Genomic DNA, 24165 nt, shown 5'->3' with positions numbered 1-24165 from the left:
CTAGCCCTGGCCTCACAGGCTTCACAGGGTGGCACGGCTTTCTGAGCCTCATGACCCGAAGTCTCTATTTTCCATGAAAAGTAAGGCCAGGTGAGGCCTTGAATAAAAGACCCCCACTGCTGAGATGAATAATCTGCTAGTCAGAGACGTGATGGCCTGATGAGGCTGGAAATGAACCATTAGAGACTCTTCAAAAACCTGAGTCAGGGCATGTCATGAGGTAGGCACTGCTACATCAAGTCCCTGCCACCACTATCAGATGCTAGAAATGCAAATACTTTAATTAGATTGTCAAATTCACTTCTACCTGCCAGAATAAGAGAAATGCAGACTAAAAACTGATTTGGAAAACAACAATCACTGTTTTGTAACCTACAGGCTTAATTAGAAGTTAAGGGAATTGCTGTTCCTTCCACGCACCCCACTCTCAAACAGTTGCAAGCATGCTGAGCACCAACTGTGATGAATTTCAATGCGTACTGTTTCTTGAAGCAATATCCTGCCAGGCTGGCCTATATGATAGCAAAATCTCAAATCTTGTTATTTAAAAGAACAAGAAACAGATTTCTGGGACATTCCCACTCTTCTAAAAGCTGCAGAGACCAGTTGGAAAAATCTGAAACAGCAGCCAAGGGCAGAGAAGAATTTAATCTCTACCCTGCCATGGGCTTTTCTCTTCCCAGCGTAAGTGGCATGCAGAGGCCCACCTAGAAAAAGCAATGTGGAACAAAGATAATGAGAGCTAGACGGAGGGCAAAGAATGCTTATTCCACCCATGGGTGGTTTTTCCATATTAAAATGCTGTCTGCCTTTATAAAAAGCTATGAGCTCTTTAATTTCTCACATAATTAATTCCTGCCAGCTGGTATGCAAAACAAAGACAAGATGGGGAACAGTATTATCATGATAGATAATTCTATATTAACATTTTTCCCTTAACACAGTCCAATTTACACAGTTTTCAAGTTAGGCAAACGATGTAGGACCAAGAGGCTCCTAAATATTAATTTGACAACTCTGGTCTGACACTTACCACAGATTGTTAACTCTTTGGAGGGAGAAGTTTGTACATGAGTGAAATTCGGCATTTGCTTCAGGACTTTCTTGGTTTCAAATAGCACCTCTAAGACATAATGGGCATGAAGTACCTGTGAGGGGGAAGCAGAGAAAACAGGTGTAATGAACAAGGAAGAAAGACATGACTATATAGAAAACCGTAAAGGTGGAGCACGTGCGCACGTTTCAGGTCGCTGCATTTCAGGATAACCTCTCAATTATTCTGAAATAGATCATTCTAGCACAGTGTCTGGCATATAATAAGCCCTCAGTGGACGTGTGTAACTGAAAAAATGAATCATTATCCCAGGTCCTTAGAGCCCAAGAGAAGTGAAGGGAGGCACGCCCTTGCCCTAGGGAAACGTGCAGACAAAAAGCCAATTGTAATAATAAAAGAGAAAAAGGAAAAGGAGAAGGAGAATGAAAAAAAAATTATAAGTACACGCTCCAAAATATAATACAGCATTGATGTGACCACCACACAAATTTAATGTATTTTAATAGGTCAAAACTATTTAGACCTATTGCCATATTGGACTTATGCTGTCCAATATGGCAGCCACTAGCCACATGGAACTATTGAGCATGTGAAATGGAGCTAATCTGAATTGAAATGTGCTGTAAGTGAAAAATTCACACTGGATTTTCAAGCTCTTTCCTTTTTTTGTGGAGGGGGAAGAGATAGGGTCTCACTATGTTGCCCAGGCTGGTCTCGAACTTCTGGTCTCAAATGATTCTCCTGCCTCAGCCTCCCAAGGTGTTGGGATTACAGGTGTGAGCCACCACCCCCAGCCACATGTAATCTGTTGATTCCCAACACTGGCTTCAGTGTTACCTCAGCTTGTCATTGTAGTTTTTCTGGTCCATTGGTAGTACTAATCAGAGTAACTGTTGTCTAAAGGGGCAGTTTTGTTTTTTAAAAAAGCTAAATTAACAAATATTAACTGAGAATATATTGCAACAACAGAAAATTATTATGAAAATAATTTCTCTGGGTCTTTGGATTGACTAAAATCATTTGGTCATACTAGTCCTTGCCTATAAGGCTATCTTTCCATAGCATTAGAATTATATTTACAACTGCAATATTAAATACTCAAGATGATTAACTCAGATGGCAGTCTCTCCATTTATAAATATACTCAGGTTAAATAACCACTTAAATAAAATAGTCACATTATTTTAAGTTAGAGGAAAATACTACCTTTAAAGAATATTTATTTTTAAAAAAGCAGTTTTAGGGCCAGGCACAGTGGCTCACACTTGTAATTCCAGAGTAGCACTCTGGAAGGCCGAGGCGGGCAGATCACTTGAGGTCAGAAGTTCAAGACCAGCCTGGCCAACATGGTGAAACCCCGTCTCTATTAAAAATACAAAAATTAGCCAGGTGTGCTGGCACGTGCCTGTAGTCCCAGCTACTCAGGAGGCTGAGGCAGGAGAATCGCTTGAACCCGAGAGATGGAGGTTGCAGTGAGCCGAGATTGCGCCATTGCACTCCAGCCTGGGCAACAGAGTAAGACTGTATCTCAAAAAAAAAAAAAAAAAGTAGTTTTAAAATGGAGAAACAAGTCATTTTTTTAGTTGAAATAAAATTCTAAATAGTAGAAATGGGTAAAATAATGAAAAGTCATTTTCCGTCTCCCCTAGATCTTATTCCCCTAATCTCTACCCCTAGAAACAGCCACTGTTAAAAGTATCGTATCTTTCCCAGAAATATTCTATGTGCTTGCAAGCATACAAAAATCAATATAACCACAGATGAATATTAAAATGTATGTATAAACATATAATCCCTTAAATACAATGTGCTATATCCATACAAAGTAACATTATTCAGCTAAAAATAGGAAGGAAGTACTGATCCATGCTACCATGGATGAACCCTGAAAACATGTCAAGCAACAGATGCCAGGCACAAAAGGCCACATATATTGTATGATTCCACTTATAGGAAGTGTTCATATTAGACAAATCCATAGAGACAGAAGGTAAATTAGTATTGCCAGGGGCTGGGAGAGGGAGAAAATGGGATTGATTGCTAATGGGGCTTTGTTTGGGGGTGATGAAAATGTTCTGGAGTTACATAGTGGTGATGGTTGCACAACATTTTTAATATACTAAAAACTGTTGAATCATACACTTTTTTTTTTTTTTTTGGCGGGGGGGGGACAGAGTCTCACTCTGTCACCCAGGCTAGAGTGCAGTGGCACAATGTCAGCTCACTGTAACCTCTGCCTCCTGGGTTCAAGTGATTCTCGTGCCTGCGCCTCCTGAGTAGCTGGGATTACAGGCACGTGCCATCACACTCAGCTGATTTTTGTATTTTTAGTAGAGACGGAATTTCACCATGTTGGCCAGGCTGGTCTTGAACTCCTGACCTCAAGTGATTCGCCCGCCTCAGCCTCCCAAAGTGCTGAGATTACAGGCGTGAGCCACTGCACCTGGCCTCATACACTTTAAAATGATTTAAATGATCACTTTTATGTTAGATGAATTTTTTCTCAATTTTAAAAAATCAAAATATACATGATCCTTACTTTTTTTAACTCTGTACACTGTGTTGAACCTTTTATTCTTCCCTTAATAACAGTCTTTTCATTTTTATAAAGTCAGAATTATCAGTCTTCTCTATTATGGCTCTGTGGATTGATGTATCTTTTACCTCCTTGAACTCATATTAAACATATTTATTTTAACTCGGAGTCTGATAATGCCACTAACCAAATACCCTACAGGTCTGTTTCCATTGTTTGTTGTTTGCCTCAGTTTTCTTTCATGTGTCTTATAACCTCCTACGCTTGGTTATATTTGTATTGAGTTCTGGAAATTGCATATGAAAAACTGAGGCCAGGTGCAGTGGCTCATGTCTATAATCCCAGCACTTTGGGAAGCCGAGGTGGGAGGATCACTTGAGGCCAGGAGTTCGAGACCAGCCTGGGCAACACAGTGAAACCTTGTCTCTACCAAAAGCTAATAAAAAAGTAACTGGGCATGACGGCACGTGCCTATAGTCCCAGCAACTTCAGAGGCTGAGGCGGGAAGATTGCTTGAGCCCAGGAAGTTGAGGCTTCAGTGAGCTGTGATAATACCACCACACTCCAGCATGGGTGACAGAGTGTGACTTTGTCTTTAAAAAAGAAAGAAAGAAAGAAAAACTGAACAAATAATCTCAGGCCGATTGTCTTCCAGAGAAGACTTAAATTTGCTGTTGGCAGGTGGTTAGGAGCATTAGCTATCTAAGATGATCTCGATTCAATCTCAGGAATTACATGGTTCATTCCAAGCTGTTCTTTGATGTCTGAAAAGCCAGTCTTCCAGTTCACTCTTAGTCCTAGGTATGCCCTGTAGGGTCCTAACCTGAGAATGAGGGTACTGGGGTGATGTCAGAGAAAATGGTCATGTAGGCAACTCTAAGGTCCCATTCCTCCACAAAAACATTGACAAATCAAGCAAAAACAAACAAACAAACAAAAAAACCCTGTCAGTATCAACTTTGTCAGAACTCTGGAAAATACTCAAAGTTTATAGCAACCAAACAGTGAATCAAGAAAAAGGAAACTGAACAATGGTTCAGTACAAGCGGAAAGTAAAGACTAAGATTTGTAAATGGCCCAAGGAGTTGAAGGAGTGCTCCAACACAGAGCCAATCTGCAAATATGTATACATTTTTTCCTTTCTTTTTTTTAAAAATTGCTCCTGGTGTTCAGAGAAATCTCTGTTAAAACATTAACTTAACACAAGCTAAAAAAGAACAGAGATTTCAGAGACCACACACAACTAGACCTAATAGATATCTACTACACATTCTTCCCAACAAAAGTAGACTATACATTGTTATCAAGGACACATGGAACATTCTCCAGGATAGACCAGATGTTAGGCCACAAAATAAACCTCATCAAATTTAAAAAGACTGAAATCATGCAAAGTATCTTCTTCGACCACAATGGAATGAAACTAGACATCAATAACAAAAGCAAAACTAGAAAATTAATAAATATGTAGAAATTACACAACATACTCTTAAAAAACCAATGAGTAATACAAAGATCACAAGGGAAATTAGAAAATACTTTGAGATGAATAAAAATGAAAACACAACATATCAAAACTTATGGGATACAGCAAAAGCAGTGTTCAGAGAGAAATTTGTAGCTGTAAATGCATGCAATAAAGAAGAAGGATTTCACATCAATAAACTAACTTAATATTTTGACAAAGAAAATAAGAATTAGAGTGGAGATAAATGAAATAAAGAATAGAAAAACAATAGAGAGAATCAACAAAACCAAAAGTTGGTTCTTTGAAAAGATCAACAAAATTAACAAACCTTTAAGCTAGACTGACTAAGAAAAGAAAAGAGAGAAAATGAAAATAACTAAAATCAGAAACTAAAGTGGGGACATTACCATCAACCTTAAAGAAATAAAATGGGGTTATGAGAGAATACAATGAACAATTGTACACCAACAAATTAGGTAACTTAGATGAGATGAACAAAGTCTTAGAAACTCACAAATTACCAAAACAGACTCAAGAAGAAATAAAAAATCTGAACAGATCTAGAACAAGAGATTGGATCAGTCATCAAAAACCTCCTAACAAAGAAAAGTCCAAGACCAAATGGCTTCAGTGGTGAACTCTACTAAACATTTAAATTATAATTAACACCAATCCTTTTCAAACTCTTCCAAAAACAGAATAAAAGGAAGCAATTCCTAACTCACTCTACGAGATCAGTATTACCCTGATACCAAAGCCAGGCAAAGACACTACAAGAAAAGAAAATTACAGACCAATATCCCTTATGAAATAGATGCAAAAATTCTCAACATAATACCAGCAAACCAAGTACAACAGCATTTTAAAGGGATTATATACCATGGCCAAGAGGGATTTATATTTACAAGGTTGGTTCAACATAAGAAAATTATTCAATATATCACAGCACATTAATAGAATGAAGGGTAAAAAACACACAATCATCTCAATTGATGCAAATAAAAGCATTTAACAAAATCCAACACCTTTTCATGATAAAACCACTCAGAAAACTAAGAATGGAAGGAAATTTCCTCAACATGATAAAAGACTTTTATAAAAAACCTGCAACTAACATTAAACTCAGTGGTGAAAGATTGAAAGCTTTCCCCCTACGATGAGGAACAAAATAAACATGCCTACTTTCACACTGCTATTCAGTATTGTGGTGGAAGTTCTAGCCAGAGCAATTGAGCAAGAAAAAGAAACAAAAGGCATCCAAATCAGAAAGAAGGAAATAAAACTATATTCACAGATAACATGATCTGGTATATAGAATATTCAAAAGAATATACCACACATGCACACACACACACACACACAGACACACACAAACTACTAGAGCTAACAAGTATATTCATCAAAGCTGCAGAGTGTAAGATCAACGCACACATAATGAGCAATCAAAAAAGGAATTAAGAAAACAATTCTTTTTATAATATCAACCAAAAGAATAAATTAAGAATAAATTTAACCAAGGTGATGAAAGACTTGTCCACTAAAAACCACAAAACATCGCTCAAAGAAATTAAAGCATAAATAAATGGAAAGACACCATGGGTTGAAAGACTTATATTGTGAGGATGGTTGAAAGACTTATATTGTGAGGATGGTTGAAAGACTTATATTGTGAGGATGACAATTATTACCCAAAGTGATATAGCAATTCAATGCAATCCCTATCAAAAGCCCAATAGGCTTTTTTGCAGAAATGGAAAAATTTGATCTTCAAATTCATTGCAAGGGGCCCCACATAGCCAAAACAATAATGAAGAACAACTTCAACATTGCAAAAGAACAAAGTTGAAGGACTCACACTTCCCTATTTCAAAACTTATTACAAAGCTACAGCAATCAAGACAGTGTGGTACTGGCACAGACACACAGACCAATAGAATAGAACTGAGAGTCCAATAACAAACCCATATATCTATGGCCTATAGATTTTTGTTTGTTTGTTTTTTTGAGATGGAGTCTTGTTTTCTCGCCCAGGCCAGAGTGCAGTGGCGCGATCTCAGCTCACTGCAACCTCCACCTTTCGGGTTCAAGCAATTCTTCAGCCTCAGCCTCCTGAGTAGCTGGGATTACAGGCATGAGCCACCATGCCTGGCTAATTTTTGTATTTTTAGTAGAGACAGGGTTTCACCATGTTGGTCAGGCTGCTCTTGAACTCCTGACCTCAGGTGATGCACCTGCCTCGGCCTCCCAAAGTGCTGGGATTACAAGCATGAGCCACCGTGCCTGGCCTATTGATTTTTGACAAGGGTGCAAAGACCACTCAATGGGGAAAGAACAGTCTCTTCAACAGATGGTGCTGGGACAACTGCATATCCATATGCAAAAAATTAATTTTGACTTCATACCATATATAGAAACTAACTCAAAATCATTCACAGACATAAGTGTAAAGGCTAAAACTATAAAAGTCTTAGAAGAAAACACAGAGGCGAGTCTTCATGACCTTAGATTTGACAACGGATTCTTAGATATGACACCAAAAGCACAAGCAACCAAGAAAAAACATGGATAAACTGGACTTTAGCAAAATGTAACGCTTTTAGGCATCAAAGAACATTATCAAGAAAATGAAAAAAACAACCTACATAATGGGAGAAAATATTTGCAAATCATATATCTGATAAGGAATTTATATTCAGAAAGAACTCTTATAACTCAATAATAAAAAGCCTGATTTTAAGTGGGCAAAGAATCTGCACAGATTTCTGCAAAGAAGGTATACAAATAGCCAATAAATACATGAAAAGATGCTCAACATCATTAGTCATTAGGGGAATGCAAAACAAAACCACAATGAAATGCCATGTCACACACACTAGGATGGCTATAATAAAAATAAAAATAAAAACAAAATAACAAGTGTTGGCAAAAACATGAAGAAATTGGAACCTTCATACATTGCTGGTAGAAATGCAAAATGGTGCCACTACTGTGGGAAGCAGTTTAGCAATTACTGGAAAATTTAAACATAGAGTTACCACATGATCCAGCATAGAGCTACCATATGACCCAGTGAAATATTCCTAGGTATATACCCAAGAGAACTGAGAACACATGTTTATACGAAAATCTGTGCATGAATATTCATAGCAGCATTGTTCATAACAGCCAAAAGGTGGAAATGATCTGAATGTCCATTCACTGATAAATGGATAAACAAAATGTGGTATACAATGGAATATTATCAGCCATAAAAAGAAATTAAGTAATGATATATGATATGACATGAACAAACCTTTAAAACACTAAGTGAAAGAAGCCAAACACAAAAGGCCACATATTTGATGATTTCGTTTATATGAAATATCTAGAATAGGCAAATCCGTAGAGACAGAAAATAGAATAGTGGTTGCCAGGGGTGGGGAGGAGGAAATGATAATCGGAATGGCCTTTCTATTGGGGGTGATGAAAATGTTCTGGAATTAGATATTGGTGATGGTTGCACAATCTTGTGAATGCAAGAAAAAAATCACTGAGTTGTACACTGTAATATGGTGAATTTGACGGTATGTGAATGATATCTCAGAAAATGGCAAATGAAATGCTGTTAGCCTATAGAGAGGAGCTTGCTGTGCACCTGAGGAGACTTCTATTAAATGGGTAACAGAGGGTAGCTCTCACTTAATGTGAACTGTTTCCTAAAGAAATGCATTTCTGCTGTAGTATGTCCATCCATTCTTTCAACAGTTATTGGGCATCTGTTATGCACAAGAATCAAGGCAGCATCTGCTTACACTTACCTGTTGTTCCTTGAAGGCCTCAAGAAGTAAATCAATATCAGTACAAGTGAGAGGAAATTGTAGCCGAGGGCCATTGTAGGAGTCTGGGACATCTATCAAGTCCACATAATCATGTCTGTCCCGCATGTCCTGTTCGCTTTCAAGAAATTGATGTCTTAATTCTGGAAAAGGAAGGTCAGAACCGGGGGGTGGGGTGGGAATCAACATTTCCATACTTAAATTTAATAAATATCTTCTTGAATACCTAGCCCACGTAAGGCACTGTGCTAAATGTTCTGCATACCAACATAGCCCACATATAACTGCGAGGAATGACTGACCCTGAGACCAGAGCATTCACATGGGTCACCACCATCCCTTCCTGGGCAGATGTTTTCCCATAGCAGTGGGTCCATGGCCAGTGGGAAGGGGAGGCAGAAGCACAAGGAAAATTGACCAGTCAAGGTATCTGGATGATCGAAGCTCTAGCTCTAAGTTTTTTGCCCACTCTTACATCTCAGACTTTTACAAATAGGGCTGAAAACAGAACAATACATTATATCTGGTTCAAACATCTGCTGCTATTCAGAACCTACAGAAAATTTAACTGCAACATTCAATTTTTCCCGTGTTAAACACTTCAGAGGATTCTATTTAGCTATAATGGATTTGTTTTTCTCTGTACATAAAAATAAATTTTCTGACATGATTTTCATTCTTTCTTGGTAACAAAGTAGATAAAGTTAAATGACAAACCACAGGCAGAACTACCCAAAGAACCCCTCAGTCTCGGAGAGACAGTTCTACATAACGGAGTGCCTGCATTGTCCATTTTAGTGGGTGCTGAGACCCAGGGTCCTTGCCTGCTAGATTGCCCATGAAACAGTCAGCCCCAGTACAGAAATCAAGACAATTCAGATAGAGAAAGACGAAAGGAAACATGGTAGATTGATTGCAAAAGTGATCCCAATTCTCTATCCCACCTTCTATCCATGCTCTTTGTAATGGACTTTTGCAGCTACTCCCGTCAAGAGTGTGTTTCCTCATCCCTTCAAACCGGGCTGGGCTCATGACTTGTACTGGCCTAAAGAATGTGATGGAAGTGCTATGCACCAGTTCCAAGCCCAGGTCTCTCTGGAGGCCTTGTATGCTTTCATGCTCTCTTTGGGAATGATGCTACTACCACAAAGCCTAGGCTAGGCTTCAGAAAGATCCAAGACCATGTAGAGCTGAGCTGAGTCATCCTAGCCAAGGTTGTCCTAGCTCGGCCCCTAGCCAGCAGCCACCAGTGTTCGCTCTGGACACATGAGTGAACTCCAGTCAAGACCCCAAAAAATTGCCAAATCAAGACTGCCAAGATCAGCAGAAGTGTTCAGCTAATCTGTAGACTTGTTAGCAAAAAGAAATGTTGATTACATGCCACTGAGGTATGGTGGTTGTTTAATACACAATATTCTTGCAGATAATGACCCAGAGGACAATGACATTCATTAACTCATTAACACTGAATTGTTACAAAGGCCATTCTTCAGAAGTTCTCTGCAAACAGTTTCTATCTTTTAAAATATTCAGAGTGGTCAAGTTTGGAAGGTATAATGTTAGCAGATATAGACAGAATACATTTTTTTCATGATCCAGTTATGCTGAGAGATTACAGTTAAGAATTAAATGTGAAAAATGTTTTCTAAAGTCATAGTGTTTGGTAATTTAAAAAAATATTTTCTAAATTATTGTGTATCACAGTGTTTTCTGGTGGTGGTTGATGATGTTTTATAAGAAGTTGAATTTAGGAGTAATAATGTCTGTCCTTAATGTGGTCCAGGAGTGGTTATTTTTCTCATTTGGGTTTGGCTTGAGATTTAAGAATAACAATTATTTCAAGTTATATTTAAAGACTAGAAAGGCAGAGCATCTTGATAACTTTATCTCAGGTTCATTACATAGGCAGTAAAGCCTACATACTTCACTGTCTTCAATGCTCATGCCTCCCTTTTCAATTTGGTAGTCATTCCTGGACATAAATCTTGCTCCAAATGAAAACTTTCCTTTTCCTGACTGTACACACGGAAATACCAAGCAACTCTTAGAAAAAACAAATAACAGCAAAAACAAAAACCCGCAGTAGTTTCACTACATCATCTAACAGAATTATAAAGGTTATTTTCTGTTATAGACTCTAAAAAATAAAGTGAATATGGAATGCATGGCCAAAACTAGGGGATTTTGTTTTTTAGATGGGGGAGGAATTTATGGTATGATTGCAGTGTTCACGAGAAAGGCAGTGAAACAGCCTGGGCAACATGGTGAAACCTCGTCTCCACAAAAAATACAGAAAACTAGCTGGGCATAGTGGCGTGCACCTACAATTCCAGCTACTCAGGAGGCTGAGGCAGGAGGATGAGCCCAGGAGGTCAAGGCTGCAGTGAGGCGTGATTGTGCCACTGCACTCCAGCCTAGGCAACACAGCAAGACCCCTGTCTCAAAAAGAAAGAAAGAAAGGCAGCATAGCTTGAAGCACGCCTGATTTAGAAAGTCAGATGCTGGAGGGAAAGAGGAAATGAAATTGAGGATGCAGCTACGGATGCAGACAGGCATATGGGACCACCCATGGAGCTGTTCCCAGCCCCCTTTCTCCCTTCCAAATCCTCAGAGGCCTGGCAACTTCATAGTCACTTCCTCCCTTGCCTGTATCTCCAGCATGATCCTCTCTTCAGACTCCGTAACACAATTAAACATAGTTGGAGACTCCTCCGATCTAAGATGTCACCCCTGGACCTCCCATCTGCCCCACACTGGCAATGCTTTCCTCTCCCAGCCCAGCACTCTGTCTTTATTGTTCCCACTCTTCCCTCTCCCTGGACTACCCTTGCTTTCTCTTCTTTGGACAGTTTCTCATCCTTCAAAACTCAGCAACCCCTGCCCAGGTTGAACCCCAGGCCACACCTTTTCCAAGGCATCATGCTGATAATGACAAGGATGGGAGCTCGCAGTTACTGATGTGCCAGGCACTGTTCTAAGCACCTTACATATGTGTATTCATGTGATGACCGAAGCTATCCTATGAGATTAATATTGTTGGTATCCCCATTTTATATTCGAGGAAAATGGGGTACAGCATGTAAGTAGGAGAGATGGAACTTAATCCCAGAGAAGCTGGCTTCAAGCTCAAACTCTTAACCATTACGCTTTCACTACATATTAAAATGTAACTATGCTACATGATACCTATAGTGTTATTTATATACTTATAACCAATTTATTTAGTAATCCCAACTCTGTGAGCAATAAAGCAAAAATCATTTTATTTTCCCAATCATTGCCTCCACCCATGCTCTGTCATCTCTCCCTTTCCTATTAGCTAACTGACACAACAAATCAATTCCATCCCTTCCAGTTATGAAGACTCAGTCTTGTTACTTAAGAACAAAATCAAAATATTGTTTTCTTTCTTTAAAAAAAGAGAAGCTTGGTCTACCAAGCTTCCATAGATCTGATGACCCTCATTGCCTAAAAGTTTAGTGACAAATATATGAACAAGTACCAGTTCCCTAAACCGATTCTTAGTTAAAACTACTCAATATGAAGTATTAGTCAATGTCAAATCATAATCCTTCTGCTGGTTTTTAGCAACACAAAACAGAATAACATAATTCTCTTCCAGTAGCTAATGTGTCATGTATGAAAACAATCAAAGGCTTTAACATTTCTTATGTATATGCTGTTCTTGTGGGCTAGAACTATTATAACTAATAACCATAATTTAATGAATAATATATAGAGATTTGTACAACATAGAATTAATCCTTACCTATTTGATTTACAATTTTGTCAACATGAATCTAAGCTAATTAAGAATTATAGGCAAATGATACCTTTACAAGTTGTTCTAAAGAAAATACATCAAAAATACCCCCTACACACAATCTTTTCTTTTACCCAGTACAGACTCAAAATCTGGACAGGGAAAAATTTAAAGCCCATAAATTTTTATACGACAATTTCTGCCTCTACCGCCCACATGTCACTTTGAAAACAAGCTCCAGATATTGCTGGAAAAAGAAAAGCAACAATTGAACTACATTTATAGTTATTTTTGTTTCTCAGTTATGAATCTGGATCAGAACCATTGGTGTCCATATAATACATTCAATAGATGCCAAAATGACATTTAATAAAATTCAACATCTGTTCCTGATTTTTTTAAAACTTAGAAACTAGGAATGGAACAATACTCCTTAACATTGCTTTATAAATTTAAATAATCAATAATGGTTTTTCCATTAAATCATTAACAAAACAAGGATGCCCACTTTCACTGTTTCATTCTAACACTGTTCCACTATCTTTGACCAATGCAATAAGACATGAAGCTGAAATAACAGCAGTAATTATTGTATAGAAAGACATAAAAATAAAGTTACTTGTGGCCAACGTGATTAAATACCTACACCCAAGAAAATCAATTGAAAAAATCTCAGAATTGATGGGAGAATTAAATGTAATACAGAGGCTGGGCATGGTGGCTCACACTCGTAATCCCAGCACTTTGGGAGGCCAAGGCAGGAGAATCGCTTGAGTCCAGGAGTTCGAGATCAGCCTGGGCAACATGGCAAAACCCCTATACAAAATGCAAAAAAAATTAGCTGGGCATGGTGGTGCGTGCCTCTAGTCCCAGCTACTCAGGAGGCTGAGGTGGGAGGATCATCTGAGCCCAGGAGGCCAAGGCTGCAGTGAGCCATGATCACGTTACTGTGCTCTAGTCTGAGGGACAGAGTGAGACTCTGTCTCAAAAAAAAAAAAAAAAAAAAATATATATATATATATATATGTATACTATAATAAATATATATTTTATATTTTATATATATATATAAAATACAGACATTAATCACACTGGTTTGAATCACAGCTTCTCCACCAATAAGATGAATAACCGTGGGAGATTACCTTCTAAGCCTCAGATTCCGTATCTACAAAAAGGGGATGATAATAATACTAATCCAACTGGTTTGTCATGAAGACTAAATGAAATGATGTATTTAAAGCACTTAAATACATGGCACATGGTAAACATGTAATAAATATCAGCAATAAAAAATATATTATTATTACTTAATAGCAGCACAATCTAAGATAAATTGACATAATTCAAAAGCTTTACTAAACACTACCAACAACCAATGGAAGACATAATGGGGAAAACGTTCTATTCACCATAGCAACAAAAAATATAAAATACCTAGTCCGATAGGACATTTTGGTTGATCTGAGAAGCAGAAAGAAAAGTGAAAACAACACTTCCACACACTCCAACCCACTCCCCGCTTCCGCCAGTCTCTGTTTAAACCTATGGCTATGTATGGCAGCTTCAGCTTTCTGCCTGTGGGAGGAGGCTGACGTGTGAAAAGTGGACTGGGAATGTTTCTGTGGAGTCTGTACTCCTCACGGAGTCCTATGCACTGGTTTTGAGCTCTTAAAGTGGTAGCACAGGGAGATCAACTGTTATAATTGATCGTCATGAGGTGGTAGGATTACAAGGACAAGTATGACTGCTTCCAGGGTCACCTCTTATCTTCAGAGCACCCAATGTGTCTCGAGATACTCCATGCCCCAGAGTTAAGACCGTTAATCTGGTGGCCCCAATATCTGGAAATGTTAAATAATCTTCTGGTTCCTAAAAATACCCTATTTAGGCTGGGCATGGTGGCTCACGCCTGTAATCCCAGCACTTTGGAAGGCTGAGGTGGGTGGATCACCTGAGGTCGGGAGTTCAAGACCAGCCTGACCAACATGGAATAAATCCCGTCTCTACTAAAAATACAAAATTAGCCAGGTGTGGTGGCACATGCCTGTAATCCCAGCTACTCGGGAGGCTGAGGCATGAGAATCACTTGAACCTGGGTAGTGGGGAGGTTGCAGTGAGCCAAGGTCATGCCACTGTACTCCAGCCTGGGTGACAGCAAGATTCTATCTTAAAAAAAAAAAAAAAAGGAAGAGTTAGAAAACTCTTCCAAATTCGTAAGAAAAAGACAGATACCCAATAGAAAAATGGACAAAAAACCTGAACAGGAACTTCACCACATGAGATGTCCACATGACCAATAAATATACAAAAGGGTGAGCAATTTGGTCAGGCATGGTGGCTCATGCCTATAATCCCAGCACTTTGGGAGGCCAAGGCGGGCAGATCACCTGAGGTCAGAAGTTTGAGACCAGCCTGGCCAACATGGCAAAATCCCATCTCTACCAAAAATGCAAAAATTAGCCAGGCGTGGTGGCACATGCCTGTAGTCCCAGCTACTCAGGAAGCTGAGGCAGGAGAATGGCTTGAACCCGGGAGGCAGAGGTCGCAGTGAGCCGAGATTATGCTACTGCACTCCAGCCTGGGGAACAGAGTGAAACTCTGTCTCAAAAAAAAAGAAAAAAGAAAAGTAAAAAAGTGAGTGACTGCTTACAGGGAAATGCAAATTAAACCTGAAATACGATACCACTACATACTCACCAGAATAACTAAAATGAAAAGAATGGACTATTGCAAGTGTTGGTGAGGATGGAACAACTGAACTGGTGAGAGTATAGCTTGTTACAACCATCCTGTAAAAATGTCTGCCAGTATCTAATAAAGCTGAACAGATATAAGCCCTATAACCCCAAACTTCTATCCCTGACTTGTGGTACATTTTTATGATAATGGCTCCCCAAGGAATCATGCCTCCCTGTGTCCACATCCCTTTATTCTGTAATACTGCCACTCCTCCAAGCACGAGATGGATATCTCTTTAACCGCTCTGAATTCATGGCTGGCCTTTTGACTTGTTTTAACCAATAGAGTATGGCAGAACTGATTTCCCAGAGTTCTAGCACATAGGCCTTAAGAGGCCCTGCAGCTTCTGCCTTTGCCCTCTTGGACCCAGCCATCATGTAAAGAAATCCAGAATAGCCAACTGGACAGAGAGGCTGTGTGAGAAGAAGAGAGGTAACCAAGTTGTTTTTTTTGTTTGTTTGTTTTTGAGATGGAGTCTCACTCTGTCACCCAGGCTGGAGTGTAGTAGCACGATTTTGGCTTATTGCAAGCTCCACCTCCCGGGTTCAAGTGGTTCTTGTGTCCCAGGTCTCCTGAGTAGATGGGATTACAGGTGTGCACCAGCACATCCAGCTAATTTTTGTATTTTTACTACAGATGGGGTTGGTCAGGCTGGTCTTGAACTCCCGACCTCAAGTGCTCCATCCGCCTCGGCCTCCCAAAGTGCTGAGATTCCAGGCATGAGTTACTGCACCTGGCCAAGAGGTAACCAAGTTAATAGCTAATGCCAAAGTCCCAGACATGTGATTAAAACCATTTGATCTTTCCTGCCCAGTCCAGCTAAATGAGTGAGCTCAACCGATAACACATGGAACAGAGGTAAGTTGTTCCCAGCAAGCCCTGTTCAAATGCCTGACCCACAGAATCACATGCAATAAAATGGCTGTTGTTTTAAGTCACTAAATGGGGGCAGTTTATTAGGTAGCAATAGATAACCAAAAATGAATATATAGCAAAATAAATGCATACATATTTTACCAAAAGGGACATGTACAAGAATGTACATAGCAGCACCATTTAAATCACCAATCTGAAAACAACTCAAATGCCCATACACAATCAAATGGATCAATTATGGTATATTAGTAAAATGGAATATTATTCAGCAATAAAAATGACCAAATTACAAGGATGATTCTCACAAATGTAATGATGAGCAAAAGAAGCCAGATTCAGGGCCAGGAGCGGTGGCTCACGTCTGTAATCCCAGCACTTTGGGAGGCGGAAGTGGGCAAATCACCTGAGGCCAGGAGTTCGAGACCAGCCTGGCCAACATGGTGAAACCCCCATCTCTACTAAGAATACAAAAATTAGCCAGGTGTAGTGGCGAATACCTGTAATCCCAGCTACTCAGGAGGCTGAGGCATGAGAATCCCTTGAACCAGGGACAGGGAGGCAGAGGTTGCAGTGAGCCGAGATTGCACCACTGCACTCCAGCCTGGGCGACACAGCAAAACTCCGTCTCAACAACAACAACAAAACATTTAAAAATAAAAAGAAGAAGCCAGACTCAAATGAGTATATACCACATGCTTCCATCTATATAAAGAACGTCAAAGACTAGGGTGTAGAAGTCAAGAAAGTAGTTATGCGATGGTGTGGGGGTTGGGTAGCACTACAAGAAGGCAGGATGGGAAACTTATATGGCCCTAATCATGTTTTATTTATTGTTCCAGGTGCCGGTTACATGGGTGTGTTTACTTCGAGAAAATGTACTGAGTCATATAATTTGTATACGTTCCTGTAGTGTATGTTATACTTCCAAAAAATGCTTATGTAGGACTAAACCACTGTCCCCTTCTTTAATAAAAGTATTTTTCTTATATTTTAAAATCACCTACAGAATTTTTAAAATGCAAATTAAAACAACAACAACAACAATAACAACAACAACACAGTCTGAGTAAACATCTCCAGGCTGGAACCCAGCCATCTGTGGCTCTGAAACTCCTTAAGTGATTCTGATGAAGTGAGCCTGGGTTGAAGTATTAGGTCATTAGCAGAAAGTACTGTTTCATTTTATCATTATCATATTTCCTCTCAAAAACATTTTTGCCAAAGAATATGAACCATAAACAACTGTCTTCGAATCACAGTTATCTAAAAGAAAAAATGGCAAAGTACCCACTTCCACCCACTCCCCACTCCTTAGGTTTGGCTATTTCACCATTCAGAAGGCTTCCACAGATCATTAAATGCTTTAATTAGTTTCATACATATGCACTTAGCTCAAATCATGCCTATTAAAACACCATTCTTTTACCACTTCACTTTGAAGTGTATTTACAAGATTATTTAAAAGATGCTCCTAGATGCCATACATGCTTTAATGAGAGAAAAAAAAAAAAAAAAAAAAAGGTTGGCCCAAATTAAAGCAAAATGAGCGTTTAAGTCTGGCATCTGTCTTGGAGATAATAACAGGCAGATCTTAATTTGCAGGAGAAATACATGGTTGTAAAAAATCATAATTTTAAAAACTTTTTTGAACTACGCCTCCATTGACTGCCTCTGCTTCAGAATGACTAGATGATAGATAGACAGACAGATCAAAGAGAAGAGAGGCCGGTTGCAGTGGCTCACGCCTGTAACCCCAGCACTTTGGGAGGCTGAGGCAGGCAGATCACAAGGTCAGGGGTTCTAGACCAACCTGGCCAACACGGCAAAACCCCGTCTCTACTAAAACTATAAAAAATTAGCCGGGCGTGATGGCAAGCACCTGTAATCCCAGCTACTCAGGAGGCTGAGGCAGGAGAATCACTTGAATCCAGGAGGTGGAGGTTGCAGTGAGCTGAGACCGTGCCACTGCACTGCAGCCTGGGCAATAGAGTGAGACTCTGTCTTACACACACACAAAAAAGACAGAGAGAGGACAGAAAACAGATACAGTGGGGCCAACTGTGTTTAATCTGCCATTTTCCCCCAGATCTGCTGCATGAAATACTCAAAATATTTTGATGTCTCAGCACAAAAGTTTTGTGGATGAAAAATAAAGTTCCTGTGATCTTGGTTCCAAGATGGCCGAATAGGAACAGCTCCAGTCTACAGCTCCCAGCGTGAGCAACCCAGAAGACAGGAGATTTCTGCATTTCCAACTGAGGTACAGGGTTCATCTTACTGGGACTTGTTGGACAGTGGGTGCAGCCTATGGAGTGTGAGGTGAAGCAGGGCAGGGCATCACCTCACCCGGGAAGCACAAGGGGTCGGGGAATTCCCTTTCCTAGCCAAGAGAAGCCATGACAGATGGTACCTGGACAATCGGGACACTCCCACCCTAATACTGCGCTTTTCCAATGTTTTTAGCAAATGGCACACCAGGAGATTATATCCCGTGCCTGGCTCAGAGGGTCCCACGCCCACAGAGCCTCGTTCACTGCTAGCACAGCAGTCTGAGATCGAACTGCAAGGCAGCAGCGAGGCTGGGGGAGGGGCGTCTGCCATTGCTGAGGCTTGAGTAGGTAAACAAAGTGGCTAGGAAGCTAGAACTGGGTGGAGCCCACCACAGCTCAAGGAGGCCTGCCTGCCTCTGTAGACTCCACCTCTCAGGGCAGGGCATAGCTGAACAAAAGGCAGCAGAAACTTCTGCAGACTTAAACATCCCTGTCTGACAGCTTTGAAGAGAGTAGTGGTTCTCCCAGCACAGAGCTTGAGATCTGAGAACAGAGAGATGGTCTCCTCAAGTGGGTCCCTGACTCCCTAGTAGCCTAACTGGGAGACACCTCCCAGTAGGGGCTGACTGACACCTCGTACAGCCGGGTGCCCCTCTGAGACAAAGCTTCCAGAGGAAGGACTGGCAGCAACATTTGCTGTTCTGCAATATTTGCTGTTCTGCAGCCTCTGCTGGTGATACCCAGGCAAACAGGGTCTGGAGTGGACCTCCACCAAACTCCAAAAGACCTGCAGCTGAGGGTCATGACTGTTAAAAGGAAAACTAACAAACACAAAGGATATCCACACCAAAACCCCATCTGTACGTCACCATTATCAAAGACCAAAGGTAGATAAAACCACAAAGATGGGGAGAAACCAGAGCAGAAAGGCTGAAAATTCTAAAAGTCAGAGCACCCCTTCTCCTCCAAAGGAATGCAGCTCCTCAACAGCAACAGAACAAAGCTGGATGGAGAATGACTTTGACAAGCTGACAGAAGTAGGCCTCAGATGATCGGTAATAACAATCTTCTCCAAGCTAAAGGAGGATGTTTGAACCCATCGCAAAGAAGCTAAAAACCGTGAAGAAAGATTAGACAAATGGGTAACTAGAATAAACAAGCATAGAGAATACCTTAAATGACCTGATGGAGCTGAAAACCATGGCACGAGAATTATGTGATGCATGCACAAGTTTCTGTAGCCAATTTGATCAAGTGGAAGAAAGGGTATCAACGACTGAAGATCAAATGAATGAAATGAAGTGAGAAGAGTTTAGAGAAAAAAGAGTAAAAAGAAATGAACACAGCCTCCAAGAACTTTGGGACTATGTGAAGAGACCAAATCTACATCTGATTGGTGTACCTGAAAGTGACGGGGAGAATGGAACCAAGTTGGAAAACACTCTTCAGGATATCATCCAGGAGAACTTCCCCAAACTAGTAAGGAAGGCCAAGATTGAAATGCAGGAAATACAGAGAACACCACAAAGATACTCCTCGAGAAGAGCAACTCCAAGACACATAATTGTCAGATTCACCCAAGTTGAAATGAAGGAAAAAATGTTAAGGGCGGCCAGAGAGAAAGGTCAGGTTACCCACAAAGGGAAGCCCATCAGACTAACAGCGGATCTCTCAGCAGAAACTCTACAAGCCAGAAGAGAGTGGGGCCAATATTCAACATCCTTAAAGAAAAGAGTTTTCAACCCAGAATTTCATATCCAGCCAAACTAAGCTTTATAAGTGAAGGAGAAATAAAATCCTTTACAGACAAGCAAATGCTGAGAGATTTTCTCACTACCAGGCCTGCCTTACAAGAGCTCCTGAAGGAAGCACTAAATATGGAAAGGAACAACCGGTACCAGCCACCGCAAAAACATGCCAACTTGTAAAGACCATCAATGCCAGGATCGATGCATCAACTAACGAGCAAAATAACCAGCTAATATCATAATGACAGGATCAAATTCACATATAACAATATTAACCTTAAATGTAAATGGGCTAAATGCTCCAATTAAAAGACACAGACTGGCAAACTGGATAAAGAGTCAACACCCATCAGTTTGCTGTATTCAGGAGACCCATCTCACATGCAGAGACACACATAGGCTCAAAATAAAGGGATGGAGGAAGATCTACCAAGCAAATGGAAAAAAAAAAAACAAACAAAAAAAGCAGGGGTTGCAATCCTATTCTCTGATAAAACAGACTTTAAACCAACAAAGATCAAAAGTGACAAAGAAGGACATTACCTAATGGCAAAGGGATCAATTCAACAAGAAGAGCTAACTATCCTAAATATATATGCACCCAATACAGGAGCACCCAGATTAATAAAGCAAGTCCTTAGAGACCTACAAAGAGACTTAGGCTCCCACAAAATAATAATGGGAGACTTTAACACCCCACATTTACAACATTAGACAGATCAACGAGACAGAAAGTTAACAAGGATATCCAGGAATTGAACTCATCTCTGCACCAAGCGGACCTAATAGACATCTACAGAACTCTCCACCCCAATCAACAGCATATACATTCTTCTCAGCACCACATCACACTTATTCTAAAATTGACCATATAGTTGGAAGTAAAGCACTCCTCAGCAAATGTAAAAGAACAGAAATTATAACAATCTGTCTCTCAGACCACAGTGCAATCAAACTAGAACTCAGGATTAAGAAACTCACTCAAAACTTCTCAACTACATGGAAACTGAACAACCTGCTCCTGAATGACTACTGGGTACATAACGAAATGAAAGCAGAAATAAAGATGTTCTTTGAAACCAGTGACAACGAAGACAGAACATACCAGAATCTCTGGGACACATTTAAAGCAGTGTGTAGAGGGAAATTTATAGCACTAAATGCCCACAAGAGAAAGCAGGAAAGATCTAAAATTGACACCCTAGCATCACAATTAAAAGAACTAGAGAAGCAAGAGCAAACATATTCAAAAGCTGGCAGAAGGCAAGAAATAACTAAGATCAGGGCAGAACTGAAGGAAACAGAGACACAAAAAACCCTTCAAAAAATCAATGAATCCAGGAGCTGGTGTTTTGAAAAGATCAACAAAATTGACAGACCACTAGCAAGACTAATAAAGAAGAAAAGAGAGAAGAATCAAATAGACGCAATAAAAAATGATAAAAGGGATATCATCACTGATCCCACAGAAATACAAACTATCATCACACAATACTATAAACACCTCTATGCAAATCAACTAGAAAATCTAGAAGAAATGGATAAATTCTTGGACACATCACCCTCCCAAGACTAAACCAGGAAGAAGTTGAATCCCTGAATAGACCAATAGCAGGCTCTGAAATTGAGGCAATAATTAATAGCCTACCAACCAAAAAAAGTCCAGGACCAGATGGATTCACAGCTGAATTCTACCAGAGGTACAAAGAGGAGCTGGTACCATTCCTTATGAAACTATTCTAATCAACAGAAAAAGAGGGAATCCTCCTTAACTCATTTTATGAGGCCAGGATCATCCTGATACCAAAGCCTGGCAGAAACACAATAACAAAAAAGAGAATTTTAGACCAATATCCCTGATGCAAAAATCCTCAATAAAATACTGGCAAACCAAATCCAGCAGTACATCAAAAAGTTTATCCACCATGATCAAGTTGGCTTCATCCGTGGGATGCAAGGCTGGTTCAACATACGCAAATCAATAAATGTAATCCAGCATACACACAGAACAAAAGACAAACACCACAAGATTATCTCAATAGATCCAGAAAAGACCTTTGACAAAATTCAACAGTTCTTCATGCTAAAAACTCTCAATAAACTAGGTATTGATGGGACCTATCTCAAAATAATAAGAGTTATTTAATGACAAACCCACAGCCCATATCATACTGAATGGGCAAAAACTGGAAGCATTCCCTTTGAAAACTGGCACAAGACAGGGATGCCCTCTCTCACCACTCCTATTCAACATAGTGTTGGAAGTTCTGACCAGGGCAATCAGGCAGGAGAAAGAAATAAAGGGTATTCAATTAGGAAAAGAGGAAGTCAAATTGTCCCTGTTTGCAGATGACAGGATCACTTATTTAGAAAACCCCATCGTCTCAGCCCAAAATCTCCTTAAGCTGATAAGCAACTTCAGCTAAGTCTCAGGATACAAAAATCAATGTGCAAAAATCACAAGCATTCCTACACACCAATAACAGACAGAGAGCCAAATCATGAGTGAATTCCCATTCACAATTGTTTCAAAGAGAATAAAATACCTAGGAATCCAACTTACAAGGGATGTGAAGGACCTCTTCAAGGAGAACTACAAACCACTGCTCAGTGAAATAAAAGAGGACACAAACAAATGGAAGAACATTCCATGCTCATGGATAGGAAGAATCAATATCGTGAAAATGGCCATACTACCCAAGGTAATTTATAGATTCAATGCCACCCCCATCAAGGTACCAATGACTTTCTTCACAGAATTGGAAAAAAACTACTTTAAAGTTCATATGGAACCAAAAAAGAGCCCGCATTGCCAAGACAATCCTAAGCCAAAAGAACAAAGCTGGAAGCATCACGCTACCTGACTTCAAACTATACTGCAAGGCTTCAGTAACCAAAACAGCATGGTACTGGTACCAAAACAGAGATATAGACCAATGGAACAGAACAGAGCCCTCAAAAATAATACCACACATCTACAGCCATCTGATCTTTGACAAACCTGACAAAAACAAAAAATGGGGAAAGGATTCCCTATTTAATAAATGGTGCTGGGAAAACTGGCTAGCCATACGTAGAAAGCTGAAACTGGATCCCTTCCTTACACGTTATACAAAAATTAATTCCAGATGGATTAAAGACTTAAATGTTAGACCTAAAACCATAAAAACCTTGGAAGAAAACCTAGGCAATACCATTCAGGACATAGGCATGGGCAAGGACTTCATGACTAAAACAGCAAAAGCAATGACAACAAAAGCCAAAATTGACAAATGGGATCTAATTAAACTAAAGAGCGTCTGCACAGCAAAAGAAAATACCATCAGAGTGAACAGGCAACCTACAGAATGGGAGAAAATTTTTGCAATCTACCCATCTGACAAACAGCTAATATCCAGAATCTACAAAGAACTTAAACAAATTTACAAGAAAAAAAGCAAACAACCCATCCAAAAGTGGGCAAAGGACATGAACAGACATTTCTCAAAAGAAAACATTTATGCAGCCAACAGACACATGAAAAAATGCTCATCATCACTCGCCATCAGAGAAATGCAAATCAAAACCACAATGAGATACCATCTCACACCAGTTAGAATGGCAATCATTAAAAAATCAGGAAACAACAGGTGCTGGAGAGGATGTGGAGAAATAGGAACACTTTTACACTATTGATGGGACTGTAAACTAGTTCAACCATTGTGGAAAACAGTGTGGCGATTCCTCAAGGATCTAGAACTAGAAATACCATTTGGCCCAGCCATCTCATTACTGGGTACATACCCAAAGGATTATAAATCATGCTGCTATAAAGACACATGCACATGTATGTTTACTGCAGCACTATTCACAATAGCAAAGACTTGGAACCAACACAAATGTCTATCAATGAT

General features: G+C 39.8%; 1 protein-coding gene across 1 annotated transcript in view; it reads right to left on the bottom strand.

The window, feature by feature from the left end:
• Positions 1-24165, bottom strand: part of PPEF1 (protein phosphatase with EF-hand domain 1) — a 142638-nt gene that overhangs the window by 68056 nt on the left and 50417 nt on the right. The window contains exons 7-8 of the mRNA XM_030934051.1: positions 8856-9016; positions 1034-1148 (exon numbers count right to left, since the gene is read on the bottom strand). Coding sequence (XP_030789911.1) covers positions 1034-1148; positions 8856-9016 — 276 coding nt within the window. The remainder of the gene's footprint in view (positions 1-1033; positions 1149-8855; positions 9017-24165) is intronic.

This window comes from Rhinopithecus roxellana, chromosome 7 (assembly GCF_007565055.1).
Source record: "Rhinopithecus roxellana isolate Shanxi Qingling chromosome 7, ASM756505v1, whole genome shotgun sequence".
NCBI classification, from domain to species: Eukaryota; Metazoa; Chordata; class Mammalia; order Primates; family Cercopithecidae; genus Rhinopithecus; species Rhinopithecus roxellana.
The sequence above is the reverse complement of the archived record's forward strand: the minus strand, read 5'-3'. Positions and strand labels throughout refer to the sequence as shown.